Source organism: Vulpes vulpes, chromosome 6 (genome assembly GCF_048418805.1).
Source record: "Vulpes vulpes isolate BD-2025 chromosome 6, VulVul3, whole genome shotgun sequence".
Lineage (NCBI taxonomy): Eukaryota > Metazoa > Chordata > Mammalia > Carnivora > Canidae > Vulpes > Vulpes vulpes.
The window spans coordinates 126,642,897-126,662,570 of NC_132785.1; the positions used below are offsets into that span (position 1 = coordinate 126,642,897).

At 60.5% G+C, this 19,674-nt stretch overlaps 2 protein-coding genes across 11 annotated transcripts in view; one reads left to right on the forward strand and one right to left on the reverse strand.

The window, feature by feature from the left end:
* The first annotated feature begins 2,356 nt into the window (after positions 1–2,356).
* SLC25A47 (solute carrier family 25 member 47) lies at positions 2,357–9,624 on the forward strand. 4 transcript variants are annotated; one of them, XM_072762322.1, is made up of 7 exons: positions 2,357–2,623; positions 4,872–5,001; positions 6,748–6,791; positions 6,898–6,969; positions 7,580–7,762; positions 8,396–8,708; positions 8,884–9,624. In XM_072762322.1, the coding sequence occupies exons 2-7, from the start codon at positions 4,974–4,976 to the stop codon at positions 9,162–9,164; spliced, it is 921 nt and encodes a 306-aa protein (XP_072618423.1). In that variant the 5' UTR covers positions 2,357–2,623; positions 4,872–4,973; the 3' UTR covers positions 9,165–9,624. The 4 variants fall into 4 exon arrangements, with proteins under 4 accessions (XP_072618423.1, XP_072618424.1, XP_072618426.1 ...); XM_072762323.1 differs by lacking the exon at positions 2,357–2,623 and adding an exon at positions 5,893–5,986; XM_072762324.1 differs by lacking the exon at positions 2,357–2,623 and adding an exon at positions 5,898–5,986 and having other exon boundaries at positions 4,896–5,001.
* Positions 9,625–12,338: 2,714 nt separating this feature from the next.
* Positions 12,339–19,674, reverse strand: part of WARS1 (tryptophanyl-tRNA synthetase 1) — a 34,563-nt gene continuing 27,227 nt past the window's right edge. For 5 of the 7 annotated variants that reach the window (XM_072762315.1, XM_072762317.1, XM_072762319.1 and 2 more), the window contains 5 exons: positions 18,732–18,844; positions 18,360–18,533; positions 14,361–14,501; positions 13,410–13,567; positions 12,339–12,611 (listed from right to left, as the gene is read on the reverse strand). In XM_072762315.1, coding sequence (XP_072618416.1) covers positions 12,590–12,611; positions 13,410–13,567; positions 14,361–14,501; positions 18,360–18,533; positions 18,732–18,844 — 608 coding nt within the window. In that variant the 3' untranslated portion in view covers positions 12,339–12,589. Of the gene's footprint in view, positions 12,612–12,976; positions 13,568–14,360; positions 14,502–18,359; positions 18,534–18,731; positions 18,845–19,674 lie in introns of those variants that run through there. The other 2 variants (XM_072762321.1, XM_026012580.2) reach the window with 1 other exon arrangement.

Below are 19,674 nucleotides of genomic sequence, written 5' to 3' on the forward strand. Positions count from 1 at the left end.
TGGGAGCCATGTCAGGAGTGGTCCCATGGAGAGGTCCCCTGTGTCGAGGACCGAGGCCTCCAGCCACCTTGGAAGGAGGTCCCCCGGCCCCCATCAGGCCTTCAGATGGTGCAGCCCAGCCCCACACCTTGATGGCAGCGTCAGGGGAGACCCTGAGCCACAGCCTGCCAGCCACGCTATTCCCAGATTGCTGACACTTGGACATCATGTGGCCATTTGATGCCGCTAAATTTGGGGTCATTTGTTCTGCAGTAGTAGATAGTATCGAGTCCCCAGCCAGGCTGGGCCTGCAGGTGGGTGAGGGGAGTCTCTAGGTCATTTCTGGATCCCAGTGCCCAGCACAAGACCAGGCCCCCTGCAATGATTGATTGATTGACAAAAGCCAATAAGCTTCCCTCCTCTAAACCATCAGGCTTTAGTCCTGCTTTATATGGAGAGAGCTTCCTGTTGCTCAATCCAACTCCCTGTGTCTTGGATCAGGGTGGGGTCAGAGGTCATCTTGTCCAAATGTGACCCCTGAGGCCCAGGGCCGATAATTGTCTCAGCCCTTCCAGCCAGTGGATTCCAGGTTTGAGTCCTGGGCATGAAGGGGTTGCCAGGGGCTGGAAACGTGGCCAGCGGGAGATGCTGTAGGAAGCAGGCCAGGGAGGGCTTGGGCTACGGCCGGGGTGTGGGTAGGGGCAGGGGCAGGTCCTCAGCAGGGTCAGGCCTGAGGCTGCCGGTGAGGCCCCGCCCTGGTGTCCCACCTCTGCTGGGTCTGCCTCAGCTCACCCCCCCACCCCGGCGCCCTGTGGTCTGCAGCAGCCGGTGGGGCCGGGCGTTAGGGACCTCCACGCCCGGAGCGCACACTCTCACCTGTCCCGTTTTATAGATGCAGAAACTGACTCGGGGTCAGTGACTCCCTCTTGGTCAGACTGAGCTGGGTGGGAACCTCAGCTCTCCGGACCCTGGAGCGCCTTTTTCTGGAAATGCCCGGGCTGCCGGTCTCTGGAGCCAGCCTGGGCCCCTGTGCCCGCTCTGGCCTCCTGGACCATCTCTGTCACCCGGAAATCCCACCGCCCTTCCTCGACCTCTCCACATCCTGCCCCAGTGGCAAAGGAGGTGAAAATTAAAGATCGACCAGGTATCTTTGACTCAGCAGTCCCCCTCCTGAGAGTGCGCCCCATGGAAACAACAGAGACCCCTATGCAGGCCCGTGGGAGCACCCCCTGGTATCAAGTGGAAACAAGCCAAGGCGGATCTTGTGAGTGAAACCATGATGGTAACATGTGCTCATGTTACCTCCCGGGCACGGCCTGCCTCCCGGGCACGGCCCCGAGGGCTCTGCAGACACTGAGGGCTCCGCAGGCCCCCTCGTGGGGCCCCAGCTGTCTGCGTGGGTAACAGGATTCCCACTGTGCAGACCAGGACCTGAGGCCTAGGCCGGCTGGCGGTTCCCCTGGGTCACACTGCGAGGGCAGCCAGGGCCGGGGCCAAGCCTGGCTCAGCTCCCTGTCCCCCCGTAATGCTCGGCCACACCTGGGGGACCGCGGACAAGACCAGAAGGGAGTTCCCAGGAGCTGTGGGGGCACAGTGTCCCAGACACGTCGGTAAGGGAAAGAAGCAAAGCACAGGGCGACAGTAGAAAAGAAAATGTTTGGGCGCCTGGGTGGTTCCATTGGTTGAGCATCTGACTCTTGATTTCAGCTCAGGTCATGATCTCAGGGTTGTGAGATCCAGCTCTGCGATGGGCCTGGAGCCTGCTTGAGAGTCTCTCTCTCCCTCTCACTCTGCCCCTCCCCCCTTTCTATTTTGTTGTTGTTGTTGTTGTTGTTGTTTAAAGATTTTATTTATTTATTCATGAGAGACGCAGAGAGAGAGAGAGAGAGAGGCAGAGACACAGGAGGAGGGAGAAGCAGGCTCCATGCAGGGAGCCCGATGCGGACCTTGATCCCGGGACTCCAGGATCATGCCCCGAGCTGAGGGCAGATGCTCAATCTCTGAGCCACCCAGGTGTCCCCCTCCCTCTCCCTGTGCTAAACAAGACAAACAAAAAAAACAAGCCAAAAAAGCAACAAAAAAGAAAATGTGGTGTTTGCTTGTCCTTGACTAGAAAGCAGGACCCAGACCTGGCCTGTGGGGCTTTCACTTTCTGTGCTCTCTCTCTTCCGTCTAGATTCTTTAAAAAAACAACTTAGAGTTATTCTTTTCTTATAAAATGTAAAAACACATTTTGGGATGTGTCAAGCCCCTTGGCTGGCAAGTCTGTGTGTGCAGGGGGGCCAGCGCCGCGCCCTGTTCCCAGAGCCCTTTGCGGCAGCCCAGGGCTGGGTTTCCTGTGCGATGTCAGTCTCCTCCTTGAGGACGGCCGGGCGGTGGCGGAGGAGGGCCTGAAGCCAGCCTTGGTGCTGATGGAGAGGAGCGGCACGGGAGGCTCCCCATGGGCCCTGCCTCCTGCCATCCCTGCAAGACCCGGAGAGGTGACACTACAGGCCCGAGGCCACACATCTGGGAGAGGCGCAGCCAGGAGCTGAACCCAGGCTGTGGGCGTCCCTCCTGAGCTCTCCCCCCGCCGAGACCCCTGCCTGCCCAGCCACCCCGCGGCCTCGTTCTACCTGTGTCAGGTGGAGCCAAGTGTGAGCAGGTGACCCCACGCTGACTCTGTTCATTCATTTGTATCGTGGACTGTCAATCCATCTGCCCCCACCCCGCCGCCCCCTCCATCCACCTGCCCATCCTTCGGCCCATCTGTCTGTCCATCCCTCCCTCTGTCTATCCATCTATCCACCCATTCATCCAATCTTTCATCTGCCCACGTGTCCATCCATCCGCCCGCCCGCCCACCCATTCCCCGACTTGCTGTCTCGCAGCTTTATTCCCCCAGCCTCCCCAGGGTGGCCGTCCCGTGCTGGGTGCTGTGGGCTCAGGGATGGTCTGGCCCGGCCCTGCCCGCCCGAAGCTCACAGCCGGGTGGGGAACTTCTGACCCGAACCACAGCCCCGAAGGGTGGGGTGGGTGGCCTGTCTCCCGTGTCTGCTTCGGAGAAGGGTGAAGTCTAAGCATGTTTGTTTGGGAGACAAAGGGCCGGCGATACTTGGCTTCGGTCACCGGGGAGGTGACCAGGGAAAACACTCTGGTCTAGTATGTCACCGTGTGGGCGGCCCCACACGCCCCTTGTCTCCTCCCTCCTCTGTTCTGTCTTTGGCACTCACTGCTGTCCGGCAGCCCCTGCGCCCTTGTCATCTCACTATTGGCGATCTGTCCCTGTCCCTAGAACGTAAGAACCACAGGGCAGGGACTCCTGTCTGTGGTTACTGCTGTGGTCTCGGAGCCGCTGGGGTTTGAATGCAGGCAGACGCTGAGCTGCGTCTATCTAAAGGCCAGGCTGGGCATCGGGATCGGCCCTGCGCGGGCTGCATCCTGCCCTCTGCCCTCTGCCCTCTGCGTGGCGGCTGCCACTGCCAACTTGTCCTCCCCTCACCCTGCAGTGGCTGGGCGGCGGGGCTGGGGCTGCCCCTCCATCAGCACCCGGCCTGGTCAAGGCCGGCCTGTGTCCACCCAGCAGAAGACAAGAAAATAGGGAGACACACGGTTCCTGACCGAGGGCCACTGGGACAAGGCTGTCTGAGCCCAGTGACATCAACACCTGGCCCTCCTCGCCGGTCCTGCCAGCTTTCTGCTCAGCGGGACCTTGTTTGTGTGACCCTGGGCAGGTGCATAGCCTCCTTAAGCCTGAGTGTCCCCGTGGCCACCTCGCAGCACTGCCATGTGGGTCATATGGGAGCACGTGTGAAGCCCCTAGGAGGGCCCACTGGGTGACAGCCATGGGGGCAAAGCTCACGGGCACCAGGGCCTAGCCCCTGGCATCAGAAAGGGGCTGCTTGTTCCAGAGTGTTCGGCCATCCCATCCAGCCCTGCCACTTGCACGGCCTTGGCACATCCCCTTTGTTGGCCTCCGTGGCTCCATCTGTAAAATGGGGACCCTCAGCCCTGCTTTCCTCCGGGGGCTGTGATGAGGACCCCAGGAGCCGGTGAAGGAGAAGTGCTTGGTAAACTGTAGATGGGGTGCACTGCCAGGGGTCACTGATTTTTTTACGAGGGTTGCAAGCAACCAGCAGGTGGAAGCTGCCTCTTGTGGTGGTCCCTTCTCCTTCCGAAGGGCCTGGCCTTAGTCAGAGGCCCAGTCGGCAGCCCTGGCTTCTGGTCCCTAGCTGTGGGCCCCTCGCTTAGGGAGCCCTGGTCAGTGCTGGGCGCTGGGGACCGAGCAGAGACAGGCCCGGTGGGGCCCGGGGAGCAGCAGACAGATGGGGTGCACAGGGACGGCGTGGGACCGTGGGACTGGGGCAGGGGGAAGGGCATGGAGCAGACGCTGGGCTGTGACCGGTATTTGCACGCCGTGGGGCAAGGGGGGGCTCGTGCAAGCTGCCCGTGCTTGCCCCCACTCCCTCCCGCCGGCTGGAACCCCCTGAGGACAGGACGGGCTCTTAGCCGCCTCACTGCAGCCTCAGCTCCCCCCAGCTCACATGGTGTTTGCTGAGGGAATGAGGATGGAGCTTCGAGGGGTCCCGGGCAGGAGGAACCCAGAAGAGCCCTGAGGATGCCACAGAGGCCTGAGCCTGGGCCTGGCGGGGGACATCCCCGGAGGTGTTTGGACTGGGCCTGGGGCTCAGCCCCGCAGGCAGTGTGGACAGCCAGCCTGTGGCCTCTCACACACTTCCTGACACCTGGGTCCCAAGGGCACTGGGACAAGGGTCGTCGGGGGGGGCGGGGGGTGGGAGGGAGTCCAGCTGCCTGGTGCCTGGGTTTGGGCATTGACCGCACGGCCTCTGCCTTCGACGCCACTGGTCAGCGGGCTCCTGCGTCCTGTCCCTCCCCCGGCCCCGGTATTTAAGGTCGCCCGGGAGCTGACGAGCTGCTGTTGAGGCCACCCCGGCGGTGGCACGACTGCTGGCAGGCAGGCAGACCCCAGGGCCTCCCCCACCCCTGCGCTGTCCATGGATTTTGTTGCTGGAGCCATCGGAGGTAACAGACGGGGAGCTGGGGTGTGCTGGGCCCCGACAGTAGTCCCCCAGGGCAGGGGCTCGAGGGGCGCCGGAAGTGGTCAGGACCTGGTGCGGCCGCAGGTGCTGGGAGGGGGCACGGGGCGGAGGGTCCGCACGGGCCTGACGTCTCGGCCTGCGGGCCCACGGCGGGGGGGCTGGGGGGGTTGGGGGGCTCACAGCCATCGGTGTGGGGAAGGGTGGCTGAGCTGCGGTCGGAACGGAGGGCCCGGGCGGGGTGGACAGTGAGGACAAGCAGGCCTGGGGCCGGAAACCCGGGCTGCAGGGGTGGGCCGGGGAAGGGGGGAGGCCCTGCGAGCCCCCCCACCCGCGGCTGGCTGCGCTGTCCCAGCTGCCGGCCTCCCAAGCTGTTGTCCCTCCTGGGGGCAGCGCTGGTTGCGAAAGGCGAGTCCAGGGAGATAACCGGCCCCCTGGGAAACAGGCTGGGGCTGGGCTCCCCCCCACCGGGCCCTCGATCCTGCAGCCGGGAAGCCTGTTTGGTGAGGCCCCCTTGGCCTTGCAGGTCTTGTGAAACAGCAGTGGGTGCTGGTCGATACTCCCAGGAATGGCGTGGGGTGCTCTCCCCCCGGGGCGGGGGGGCAGTGCTGACCCAGGACACACGGGAGCCCTGGCCTCACCGGGCACCCTGCTGAGGCCCCAGGCCAGCTGCCGCCCTGGATGTCAGCCCCCCAAGGAGGAGGCTCACAGAGGGGGCTTGACTTGGCCAAGATCACGGAGCCACGAAGGGCTCTCGAGTCCTGTGTCTGCTCTGGGCCAGGTCAGACCTGGGCTTGTCCTTGTGGAGGACAGGCATGGCACGCGTGGGACAGCAGCCAGACCACGTGACGGGGACTCTGATCAACATGTTTTCCAGCACAGAGGCAGCCCAGATGCAGGGGTCAGGGAGGGCTCCAGAGAGGAGGCGATGGCGTGGCGGGGCTCTGATGGACGAGTAGGAGTTTGGTGAGGTCTGTGTGAGGGTCAAGGAGGGGAATTCGAACCAAGTCATCCAGTTGGTCCTTTGCTTCATTTGCTTTGTTCACTCACTCCGCTCGATCATTCATTCATGTGCATTCCTCGAGTCCCGGGATGCCTAGTGATTAGGGCAGAGCCCCCAAGGGCCTTATGGCTCTCAGGTGGCCCCCAGGGTACGTAACCCCAGGGGTCTGTGGCTCTCTGGGCTCCCCATGGCAGTGCCCAGGGCTCGGACTGAGGCCCTGGTGTCAGGAAAGGAGAAAGAACAGGATGGTGGCACCCGGCCCTTTGCAGGGAGAGGGCCCTGGTCTGGGAAGCCTCACATCCCACTCTGTTCTGTTCCACTCAGACTTGTGGTTCCAGGCAGTCCCTCCCAGACCCCTGGGTGACCTGGGCTTTCCCACCTCCTGGCCTTGGCTGGTCTGTGCCTCACTCCACACACCCCCCGCAGCTGGAAGGCAGGCCCATCACAGGCTGCCCGGCCTGGAGACACGGCCCAGCAGGTGTCGGGGCAGAGGCTCTCCCAAAATGTGGCCCCCGAGCTGAGGCCGTGGAGCGTCCCTGGCTTTCCCCAGCCAAGACCCAGGAGAAACTGCTAGAAGCTTGGCTGAGCCTCCGTTTCCTTCTCTGCATCAATGTGCTCAGGGTTGATGAGACATGGTGTGGACAGACGGGTGGGCTGATTGCCAGCGGGAGCGGGTTGGGGTTCGGCCCTGCCTCCCTCCTCACCTGCTCCCCCTGCACCTCCTTGCAGGTGTCTGCGGTGTTGCTGTGGGCTACCCCCTGGACACGGTGAAGGTACGGCAACAGCCAGGCCTCCACCGGCCGCCCGAAGGCCCCTGGGACTAGGCTGCCCTCCGGGTCTCCTGCACCCACCCCTCCCTGAAGCCTGCTTCTCTCACAGGTCAAGATCCAGACAGAGCCCAAGTACAGGGGCATCGGGCACTGCGTGTGGGACACGTATCGCCGAGAGCGGGTAGGCCTGGGCCCCGGGTAATGGGCAGGAGGAGGTCAGGGCCTCAGACCCCGGGGCCGCCCACCACCCAGGGCAGGCTCAGCTCTGTCATCTTCCGGATGGCCTGCTGCTTTCTCTGAGGACGAGAGCCAGGCGTCGGCACAGAGGGGGTGCCGCCTTCAGGGGAGGGCCTGCAGGTGGCCTCTGGGGCCTCTGATGGTCAGGGAGGGACCTCAGGCGTTTGCGTTTGTCCCCTCGAGGAGGGGCACCCCTTGAAAGCCGTGCCAGGTGGAGCCGTTAGGTGTCCCCAGCGCCCAGCTCAGAGCCTGGTCCAGGGGATGCTGGTCGGAGGGTGAACAAATGCAAAAATAGCAACAATAAAGCATGCTATCCAACGTCCTCCTCCTCCTCCTCCTCATCAAATAGCCGTCCCAGGTCCAGCCTGGCCCTCTGTCTCTTCATCCCCTCACATAACCTCGGAAGTGACAGCCGGGGACGCTGAGAGCCTTGGCAGCCGTAGGCGGGCCCGAGGACCCCCGGCCAGGGAGGCCAGAGCAGGGCCCAGCCCCAGCCCTCTCCCCGGCCGGGCCTCCTGACTCGGGCCCTCGGGTCCTGTGTGTCCGCCCGCCAGCTGCGGGGCTTCTACCGAGGCCTCTCGCTGCCCGTGTGCACCGTGTCCCTGATCTCGTCCGTGTCCTTTGGCACCTACCGCCACTGCCTCGCGCACATCTGCCGATTTCGCTACGGCAGCCCCGACGCCAAGCCCGCCAAGACCGACATCACGCTGTCAGGATTTGCCTCTGGCGTGGTCCGCGTGAGTAGGGTGGGGGCGCGGGGGACCTCAGGACTGCAGGGTTGGGAGAGGCCAAGAGGCGCCCCCAGCCCAGCACAGGGGGAAACTGAGGCTGGGGCAGCGCACGGACTGCATGAGGGCCGGGAGCTGTGGGTCAGGGCTCAGTGGGTTCTCGGCAGCTGCGTGACCTGGGGCAAGCGGGGGAGCCTCTCTGGGCTTCTGGTCTCTTCACCCGTTAAGAGGGGTGGTGGCGATCCCGAGGGTGAGGGGTGTCAGGCCCCCAGCCGGCGCTGTGGGTAACATTAGTAGGACGATGTTATCGTTATTAAGTATTTAGTGTTGTGTTACTCTTACACTAAAAGCTTACATCGTTACCTAATACACGCGTGACATCCACATATTAATTATGTGATAACCACGCCCACGCGCCTGAGTCCCACGTGTTTGCACAACTCCCCTCGTGTATGGAGGCCGCCCTGTGCCCGCGGAGTGTGCTGCAACAGCGAGCACTGGCTTTGAGCCCTGCTGCTCCGGGACGGCCGGGCCAGCAGCTTCTTGGGGTCCGAGCCCCCCGGGGGGTTCCGCGGGCAGTGAGGGGCTAAGGGAGGCCTGGCCCGCGGGCGCCTCCTTAGGTGCCCCCCACTCCCGCTCCAGGTGTTCCTGACCTCGCCCACCGAGGTGGCCAAGGTCCGGCTGCAGACGCAGACACAGCAGCGGCGCCCCTCGGCCTCGGGGCCGTCGGCCGCGCCCCCCATGTGTCCTGCACCCCCTGCGGGTTTGGTGTCCGGGCCCAAGTACCGAGGGCCACTGCACTGCCTGGCCACGGTGGCCCGTGAGGAGGGGCTGCGGGGTCTCTACAAGGGCAGCTCGGCCCTGCTCTTCCGGGACGGCCACTCTTTCGCCACCTACTTCCTGTCCTACACCATCCTCTGCGAGCAGCTCACCCCCGCTGGCCGCAGCCAGCCAGGTGAGTGGGGGCCCGGGGCCTGCAGACGGGGGACAGGCACAGCGGGGATCGGGCCGGGAGAGCAGGCGCGGCAACTCCCAGGGTGGGGAACTCTGCGCAGGTCACCCAGGCCCTGCCCTGGCCACCCCGCTCTGGCTGGCGGCTGAGGCGCTCGGCACCCCCCTCCCCTCCGCAGATGTCTTGGGCGTGCTGCTGGCCGGGGGCTGCGCCGGGGTCCTGGCCTGGGCCGTGGCCACCCCCATGGACGTGATCAAGTCGCGCCTGCAGGCGGACGGGCAGGGCCAGCGGCGCTACCGGGGCCTCCTGCACTGCGTGGTGACCAGCGTCCGTGAGGAGGGGCCGCGAGTCCTCTTCAAGGGGCTGACGCTCAACTGCTGCCGCGCCTTCCCCGTCAACATGGTGGTCTTCGTCACCTACGAGGCCGTGCTGAGGCTCATCCGGGGCCTGTCCACGTAGCCAGCCCGACGCCCCCGGCGCCAGCCCGCCCGCGGCTCCCAGACGTCGTAGTGCTGGCGGAGGCGCAGAGCGTGTTGGGGTCTGGGCCCCACCGAGCCGCCGGGACACCCAGATCAGCCGTGCTCGGGGCTTCGCCTGCCCGGCTACGCACCCCGAGGACGTCGAGGGGCCCATCTGCCACCAGCCTGGGGTTGGCCTGAGGGTCGCTGGAGCCAGGGAGGAGTGGGCCGTCGCTCGGAGTGGTTTGAGAGCGGAGATGCCATCGGAGTCACAGCTCCCTCGTCACCCCTGCCGGCCGCCCACTGGCCGCCCTCCCCGCGAGGCCCCCACTCGGCTCTCCTCGGCTTGCTCCCCTGCAGCAGGCTGCTCAGAGGCGGCGCCGGGCCTGCTCACGCACCCTGTCCTGATGGGGGTCCCAGAGACTCAGCGGGGAGCTGTGACAATAAACCACCTTTGGGCATGCTCAGTGGTGCTCTGTGGGGCGGGCCGCCGGCTTATCCTCAGAGGCCAAGCCCTCCAGACCTGTGTGGCCAATGTCCCCACTACACAGACAGGCACACCGAGGCCCAGCACTCGGGCTGGCTCCCCCCACTGGGCCTTCGGGGCGCTGAGCCCTGCCATGGGAGGCCACTGCGTCTTCAGCGTGAGGCTTGCTCTCCTCAGCAGCCCCATCCCAAACCAACCCCTTTCTGAGTGAAACTGGGTTCCAGCCCGTTCCAGTTCCTGGCCCCTTGGTTGCCCAGACATTTGGCCGTGAGCCACCTTTCCACAGGGGCCTGGAGTGTGGCGGGAGGGGGTGTGTGTCCTGAGCACTGCTGGGAGCCGGTCCCTCGCACAGGTCATCACAACCGCCTGACACCAGGTGAGCGAACAGCTCAGAGACGGGGCTGGCCTGCCCTCCGCGGCAGGGGTGGTGGGGGCCTCACACCCGCACTTCTGAAGTCCTCTTGGTGGCACCACGTGGCTTCCAGTAACGGGGGCGGGGGGGGGGGGGGACATCGGGGCCAGGGCTGGCAGGTACAGCCCTCTGGCAAAGCCAGCCAACACCTGCCTCCATCATACTCACTGATGCTGGCCTTGGCCATGTCTTTGGACTGAGGGACCAGTTCTGGCTCAACACAACTCTCTCCCAGGACACAGGGTGGGCCCTCCTGTCCCACTGACCCAAGCGTTTGCTCACACCCAGAGCTCTCCGCCAGGAGCACCCTTCCCTCCTCTGACTCCACATCCCAGGCATCACCTCCTTCAGGAAGCTCTCCCTGCTTGACCCCAAGGCTGCTTTTCAGGCTCCCACAGGGCCCTCGCTCCTTGTGGGGTCCCTCATCTGCCCGCCACCCATCATCCTGCTCCACCCAAGACTGTGAGCTGTCTGAGGGCAGCACGGGTCTGATTTGGACTCTCCGGCACAGGGCCTAGCACATAGTAGGTGCTCAGGGGGTGTGCAATGAAGCCCTGCTCTAGATTCCTAAAAGTTCATCCGGTTGCAAGTTAAAGACACAGTCTAGCCAGGTGCTAACAAGTTAAAGATGCTGTTCTAGCCAGGTGCTAACGAAAGGTTGCTAGGTCATCAAAACCCTGACCCCCAGATCCACTTTTGGCAAGAAGACCGGGGGGCCCGTTTGCTTTAGCCTTGGGAGGAGAGTTCTGGGCAGTGCTCTGGGCTCTGCCGGGCACAGCTGGGAGCGTGGGGACTCCTGGTCACTGAGCAGCTGGCCCCGCCCACGGTGAGCAACTGGCTTTGCAGGACGTCCCATGTCCCACATCCCACGTCCTCATGCTCCCCACAGCTTCCAGGTGGCAAGGCCCAGTGGAGGGCCGACCCAGGCCTCCTTTAGAAATGGGGAAGAGAAGGCGGGCCCAGCTGGGTCTTCCCATCAATCCGGCTGCGGTAACAAAGTCCAGGCTGCACCTGAAATTCCCAGCGGGAGACAATGGGCAGTCTCTGGCCGATGGGAGAATCATGGGCCTCTGGGAGGGGCCTAGGGGCACAAGTCCCCAGGACTTGTCTGATGGCCGGGAGCCCCCTTCTGTTCTCATCCTGTGTGTCCTTGGCAGTGTGCTCCCAGTGCCCACTGTGCCTTGTGCCCAGCCATGGCTCAGCCGCTGTCCTCACAGCCTGGGGGACCTGACCCGCCCACAAGGGCAATCGGAGCTCCTCTGGCAGGAGTCCCCACGCTACACCTCCTGCCAACACCTGCTGCGCTGTTGCACTGGTCGGTCCTAACCTGGGGATCTCTAGGGGATCCCCTAGATCCTGTTTCTCACCAAACTGGGGACTGGAAGTGGCTGTGGCCCTTCCCAGCAGTGACCATTCTGTGAGTCACCTGACCTCTGAGCCAGGGATCTGCTGCTGCTGCTAAGGCTGAAACATGAGGTATCATTAGTCTTCTGCTCCAGGGAGGGGGTGGGGGTCCCCAGAGGTTAGGTGGCCTGCCCAAAGTCACATAGCCTATGTGGGAGGAGCTGGCCTGTGAGGGGCCACAACCCCTCCCTCCTGCAGCCCCAATGCCGACAGCCACTGCTGCCCTGCTGCCCTGGGGACTTGCCATGTGGCCCCTCGTTTTATCTGCACAGTGCACCCGGGATATGGGGGCAGGGAGTGATGGGATGTCCTTTAGCTGAGGAGGGCCACAGCCACCAGGTAATCAGGACTGGGGCTCTGGTCAGTGGGCGTGGAAGTGGGGGAGGAGACGGATGAGGCTGTGCCACACACTGGTACCTGAGCACCTCCCAGGGTGGGACCCTCGGTGCCCTCATTTGTCAAATGGTCCGTCTGTGTGTGTGGAGACAGCAAGAGGCAGGACAGGCCTGCTCTGTCACAAACACAGTGTGGCCTTGGACAAATCCCACTGCCCTCTCTCGAGCCTCCGTTTCCCCACCGGCAAGTAAGGCTGGGCAGGGAGAGGGAGCATGGGGCCCATCCCGGCAGGGCCTCGGTTGGACGGGCAGCTCAGCTCAGACCCCAGCCTGGCTCCTGCACCACCCAGCCCCGCCGCTGCCCACCCTGTGGCCGCGCCCTTGTCTGCGGAGGACAGCTGCTCACTGAGACACATCACTCCCAGGTGGCCTGGAGGACTCAAGGGCTGCCCTCGGATGGCCCACAGCGCTTGGCAGCAGGTGCAGCACAGGGGCCTGCTCCCTCCTTGAACCCCCAACAGAAAATGGCCACACACGCAGGACTGAAGGAAGTTTATTCACGCCAACAAGTGACATGAGGGAGTGGACCCTGCACCTCCAGAAAGCACAGACACCTCAACCAAGGGCCTTCCCTGAGATAGGTCTTCTGCTTTTCCAAACTCCACAGGGCGCACGATTAACCAGGCCTCCCGTGGACGCGCCGCTCAGGGCTTTGAGGGCTGCCGCACTTTCTAGCTACATCCACCTGCCCCAGGGCACTGCTCTGTGCAGAGAGACTTCCTCGCCAGTCAAGTGTCAAAACAAAAGCATCTGCAAAGACAACAGACCCCTCAGCATCTGGCACAACCAGCGTGCAGTGGCCACTGGCTTTCAGGGTGGAGTGTGGAGGATTATCTGGTGGAAACCAAGTATTAGTATATTCAGGGAGAAGCATGATTTCTGGAGTGCGGTACATGCATGGTGTGGAGCGTGGTAAGTGAACCGGAGTCTTGCCCACAGAAAGCTCAATTTAACAAAGCCCGGCCAACTCGGGCCAATATTCCACATGAAAAGCAGCTTTCAAGCTGGGGGTGCTCTCAGCCAAGCACGTCACAAAGCTATCAGCTGCCAATTCTTCTCTTAAATATTTTTAGACACGGGCTGAAATACATCTGTGCCCGTTATACTCCCTGACATACACTTTCCAAAACATGTTTTAATTTACGATAATGCCGTTTAGATTCCAGGTACATACAGACTCCATATTCTTCCAGAGAGCAGGTTTGAAGAGAACGTGGGGAACGGCAGGAGCTGTCCTGTGGACCCCGCAGACTGGCCAGGGGACAGCCCCACACGTGGGGACTGCTCTGTGGGAGAGACTCCAGCTGGACTGTCTAACCACGAAATGTTAGCTGGCGCCCGATCACCCCAAAACCCCCAAAGGTTTTGCCCACAGGAGACAGAAAGGAGGACGTCACGGGAGGAAACAGTACTGATACGCACACAGGGCTTACAGACACCAGGCCAGTAATTACCGTGTGGCAGAGCCTACGGGTCGTGCTGATTTGACTGGGCTGGAATTACTGGTAAATTACATCTCTTTATAAGCACATATAAAAGGAGCGTTACTGAAAGTCGTAGGACAGCTCCCGGGGAGTCATGAACTCTTTCACTATCTCGTCGGTGACCTCCTTGCGCCTGGCTTGGTGCTCGGCGATCAAGGGCTGCAGAACCTCGATGAGCGTCTTCTTGAGCTCACCGGTGAGCATGTCGCCGCTGGTGTAATCCTGCCCCGGAGGAGACAGACCACGATGACAAGCCGTCCCACGCGCCTGGACCCCTCACCTCCTCCGGGCGCCAGCCCAGCCCGCAGTACCCATGCGAAGCCTGGCGCAGGGCCGCGCTCACAAGTACAAGAAACTGCACCTCAAACTCTGCTTTTCTTACAATGCCGAGGACCCCGCCCGATGGGGGGCCACGACTCCCACCGACTGCCCATGCCGTCCCCACACCAGACGCCTGGCTGCCCCCTCCCACCCTGCCAGCTTCTCCGCCTCCCAGTGCTGTACAGTCTGATCTGAATTTTTCACTGTAATCAGTTTTAAACATGTTCCTATGGAGAGTTCTCTCTTAGGACTGCTACGTGGGCAAGATTCTGAGGACTGGAAAACCCGAGGCAAAGGCTACAGATATCCTTTGGGCTCTTCATACTTCTCCCCCAAACTGCACGCCAAGAGGCAGCACCAGGACACTTGCCTCACCCGGGTGAGCCTCGAAGCACCTGCTGACACCACAACAACACAGGCCCCGCTCACTAGGTGGGGGAGTTGTTTTAGCTTTGATTCTGTCTTGTTTGGATGTACTTGTCTGTGGTGTCCAGCAAGGGGAGACTGCTGTGGGTGGCCACTGCACTGCAGCCTGTGCTTTCCTTTGTGAACTAGCTGTCCTGAGGCTTCCTGGCGCGTGGCTGAAGGCAGCTGGACCTCCCCCAAGGCCCAGGCCCTGAGGGGCTCCCACCACCCCTCATGTCCCATGTGAGAGAGCCAGGGGCCAGCTGGACCCTGCAGCCTGTGGGCTCACCTTCCTGATCTGCTCAAGCTTGTCATCATCCTCGAGGAAGAAGGTCAGGTACATGAAGGACACGTCCACGTCACAGTTGCCTCCAAACTGCCTGTGCTCCTCGATGGTGTCTCTGCCTCCAGAAAACGCATGCTTGTTGACCTGCGCCAGCAAGAGCAGTTGGTTGGGGCTGCCATGTGCGTGGAAACTGGCTGGGAGCTGAGTGTTGCAGTTGGGCCAGTGACTCCCAGGGCAGGGAGGTTGGGGTGCACAGTTGGGAGGGGCAGCCCCACAAACTGTTCCTCCCTGTCTGTCAAGCCAGTATATGTGCCACTGAAGAGAAGTGGCACTGAAGGTGCTAACCGAAGAGAAGCAGGGAAAGGCGGGCGGACGCATTCTGAACCCCACCCCCCAAGAAACACAGGACAGAGCTGGGAAAGCCAAAGCACTGCCCATGCTGAAACGTGCAGGAAGGGTCCTCAGGTGATGGGCGGACACAGACCACCTTTAGGGTAAAAGAGACCAACTGGGAAGGGTCGCTGCTGCCTTCTCTGCCGAGGAAGGGAGAATGGGAGCTGGGAGAATGGGAGCCACAGGATGGGGCTCAAAAGGGAGAGCAGAGCCCAGAAGCGCAAAGGGAGACAGTGCCTGCAGGCAGCCCCACCTGAAAATAGGCAGTTTTGGGGGCTGAAAAATAGGCTCAGAAACTAGCACAATGGTTTTTGGAATCACTGAAGGTATCGTGGAGAAAGCAGGGCCAAGGGGAGAGAGAAGAAAAGCCAAAAACGACAGTATCCTCAACCTTCTTCCATGAGCATGCGAGACCCACTATGTACAAATGTCACCCTATTTTCCGTTAATGGGGAAAAGGGTGGGTGGAGCTGTTGGTTCCCAGGTTGAGATGATTATTCCTCCTCCCCAGGACCTCAGAACAGATCACTAACTAGATGCTCCGGGGCATGGACAGCAGCAGGTCGACAGTGGGGAGGCCAGAGAAACCCACCCCCCTGGTGGGGACCCCTGCTCCGTGCGCCCCGTGAAGGGAAAGTGCTGACGGCAGGATGCTGGGAGAGCAGAAAAAAGACAAGTGCATGTTCGTCTTCCCTCTCCTTCACAAAACAGAGCAAGTTGTAAAATAAAACCAACATAAGCAAACCGCAAGAACTATGGAGACTACAACCAGGAAGAGAAAGTGCCGGTTCTGGGCTCTCCCGAGCTCCGGCTCCCTTGGCCAGGGGCTGGGGGCTGACAGGGGCCTCTTCCTGGGCCTCAGGGAAGACACTCCAGGGCCAGGAAGCAAGTCCTGAGAACAGAGCTTCCCGGGCTCCAGGGGCTGGATGTGAAGGCAACCCGAGGGCCCCGGGACGGTTCCTGGTGCTGGTCTGAGGGCAAGATGAGGAAAGGCGGGCCTACTGTATGTTTTCTAGGATGCGTGGATGCCGCTGGCACCCACACAATACTCCTCCCTGGGCGAGCCCCTTGGGAATGATGGCACGAAGATGCGCCATGAATGGTGGGCATCACCGTTACGACATCCTTTAATTCCCAACGCCCCAGTGACTTCCGTATTGCTTTTGCCACCTTACATGTGAAAATGGGGCACAGCGTCAAGGACTTCCTGGATGGGGCAGTGAATGGCAGAGCCGGGCTGACCCTTCCTGGGACACCAGTCTTCTGACAGTAGCTTACGTTTGCCTGATGTTGGACTGGCCACTCCGCAGTGCTGCTGGGGCCTCACTCACTGGGTTTGGGTTGGTGTGGGGAGCAGCCTTGGCTATGGGAACTAGAATGCAGCTACCAGGATCCACAATGACAGAGCAAGTGACATGTACAACCAGTGTGATCTGGCGTAAAAGGAAACTATGCGTAGCCAGGCTGTCTGGGCTGAGGGGCGACGGGAGAACTTGATTCAACCACCAAACTCCAAGAGTCGGTGTGCTCTGGCTGCTACCATCCAAGGGGACAGCTGAGCTGGGCTGCAGGAGCCCCCAGCCTCAGGGCCGAGTGGCCACTAAAAGGGTCTTGTGATCAGAAATCACAAGTGGGCGGCCAGGCTGGTGCACTGTGCTACAGACACGTCGCAGAAGAGGGGGCTCCACACTCCAAGGCTGCCTGCAGGAGGCGCTGGCTGGGCGGGGCTCAGGCCGGGCGGGGCTCAGGCCAGCCGGTGCCACAGCCTCCGGCCTGTGTTGGTCTCTACTGCAAAGGAGCTGACCAGCTCGTCATTCTGAACTAAATTGTTCGATCTGGGCAGCACTTTACAGCTGACAGGCACTTGTTATACGCTGTCTCAGGAGAGCCTTGTCTTGAATCTATGAAATCGGTACAGCTGCGCCCACTTTGCAGAGGTCTCCCAGGACAGCAAGGTCACTGGCCAAAGGCAGTGAAATGGCAGGGTGCAGACAACCTGGGGCTCCTGACTCCAGGCCACAGGAGGGCCTGTGCAGCCAAGGAGTGGGTTCTGGTGCCAGCCTCACCACTCTCACTTGCTTCCGTCATTTTGGATCCTGGTAGCTGCATTCTGGTGCCCACAACCAAGTAGTGGATGTAGGAAGCTGCCTGGGCCCTCTGAGTCTTGGTTTCATTGCCTACAGGATAGACACGGCTCCCCAGGCGGTTGTCAGGACTCAGTGAGATTACATGGGCGAGCATGTGGTGACGCAGCAAAGGCTACTGCTGTTATTTTTGGGAGGGCTGGAGCAGATGTCCTGCCCCTGGCCGGTGTGGAGGCCGATTCTGGAGTAGAGGATGGGCGTGGGAACTGAGAACAAGGGCCTGGCCAGATCCTGTCCTGCCTCACAGGCTGCTCACAACCCCGGTGGCCTCTGTAGCTGTGTGCTTCCTGACTTCATGCTCACTGCCCACTCTGCCCTCGGGGTCTTGCTGGTCCCTGAGTGGGGAAAATGTGGCAAAAAAAAAAAAAAAAGAAAAAAAGAAAAAAAGAAAAAAAGAAAAAATGTGGCAGACCCAAAAACAACTTCTTTAAAACAACTAAAAATGCAAACAAAATGCCTTCTCTTCTGGAGAGAAGAGAAGCCTTTCTCTCTCTTTTATACTCCATGCTTTGGAACTTCCAGCAAGTAGTGAAAGGGGAAGAAAAAGCCCTAAATATACCGGCTTCCAAGAGAGGGTAGCAGAGCTGGCGGTGGCCACTTCCTGGAAGAGGGTTTGGACATTCCCTATTGTCAACCAGAACCTGCTAGGAACTTCGGAAGGGTCACGGGCAGTGACTCAGAGGGTTGCCTTACACAGCTCAAATAGATTTGGTCACTTCCGCTGTAAACGTCTCACCCACAAACACACACTTGATTCCAAATAGAATGTCGACAGCTTTGTGGGACAGCGGGGGGCCTGTACTTGTACTGGCAGTTCAGCCCCGAGCAACAGAAGCAGGGCCCTGGGAAAGAAAAACGCTCAAACAGATTCCTAATTCTCATTTCTTTGGTGACTGGACAAATATTTGTTGAGTGCCTGCTGCATGCTGGGCTGGACAGGGCTGTCCTGTTGAAGGGCACCCTCCCACTCCTGGTCTCCATGAGAACATGTGGCCCCTAAGCCCCACCTTGGTCAAGCTGGTCATCCTCTCTGGCCCTCATCCCTCTAAAGGCACTCACCACTATCCCCACCGTGAGAAATAAAGCCAGAAAACATAAAGCACCTGGTCCATTTGCTGGACTACAGCTGTTGCTCAAACATACTAGAATATTTTCTATCATTTACTTTAAAGAAAACTGCCACGACGTAGCTTCCAGAGCAGAGTGTTTGTGAGAAATGCAGAGAAGACGAAAAAGAAGGAAAATCCAAGGTTTTGCCTAAATGAAAGGACACAGAATAAACTGAAGTCTGGGAGCAGGGTGGGACCAGGGACAGGCCACCTCAAGGTCGCAGGCAGCAGCCACTGATCCTGGAACCCAACGCTGTGGCGGAGCAGGCTGGAGGGACACGTGTGTGTGCAGTTGTGTGTGGGGCGTGTTCCGCCCTGTGTACACAGGCTGCTCCTCCACCCTGGGAAGTGCTCACCTTGGTCTTGATCTGCTTGGCGGTGTCTGTGAGGAAGATGGAAGAGTTGGGGTCGCTGGCGCTCATCTTGGTCTGGGCCCCCTGCAGGGCTGGGAAGAAGGTGGAGTGCAGCAGGGCTGGTTTAGGGTAGCCAATCCTGGGGGCGACGTCTCTTGTCATCCTGAAGTAAGGATCCTGGGGGAAGAGAGGGACCTCTGAGGACAGCTGGCAGAGATGGGCTGGCTGGTGGCCTGTGAACATCCCACCACGGGATGCTCCCGGGCCCCCAACTCGCTAACAGGATTGACTCCCACCCAACACCTTTTAAAACCTCCTTTCCCATCCAAGAGTGCAGCGCCCCAGACCGAGGACCACCTCACTCTGCCTCCTGACCTGGTCGATGGCACACGGGATGAGGCACTGGATGTCTGTCCTGTCTCGGAAGATCTGAGGGAATGAGTTGCTGAATGAGGGGGCGGCCTGGATGGCAGGAAAGCTGATCTTCCCTGAAAGCATAAACAAAATATTTTTACGGATGACACCAATTCCTGTTTTTGTTAATTCATCCAGCAAAAGGGATGAACACGAATAGGTGTTCTCCCCTTTAGAGATGTGATCATCACTCAAGAGAATCTGAAACCACAGAACAGTAGGGAGGAGAGACAAATCTACAGTCCCAGGGAGGGCCTCCTTTCAGGTTTCCTTAATTTCTCTCTGCATTTCTGTTGTGATTATGCTCTATCTAGCTTTTTCCTTACCCCTTCCCTCACTCGGTGACATTTACGATGTGGTTATTAAACACCCTCTGTCCTGTAAAGGTGTCCTGTAATGTTGAGATAGTTTCTATCTATGGGCACATGGTTTGTTTCTCACCTTTAATTATTATAAATTACGATACCCTGATACCTAAAGCTGTTTTCAGTATTTTGGATGTTGCTGTTAACACAGCTATTGCTATTTGCTTTGGCTCACACAAGTGGTCAAAGGGCCCTGACCTTCATGTAACCTCTGACAAGTGGTGCAGGGCCAGCCTACACCCGCTGTGCTATGTGGGTACACCCAGGCATTTGTGGGGCCGGCCTGGTGCTACAGGACTAATTCTGGGGCATAGCTTCTCTTCTCTCCTGAAAGTCCTGCCTCTGTGATATTTTCTCCTAGCAGGGGTCTTCTCCCTACTTCAGGGACATCCCATTTTTGGGTTCCTGTCATTCTCTGGGGGACCAAGTGGATGGCTGCCACCACCACTAGCACCCTGTTAAAACACACAGCCATGGGGGCCATTCCGTGTGTGGGTGCCAGGCTCTGTGCTCAGGGGCTTCACCAGGCTTGTCTACTG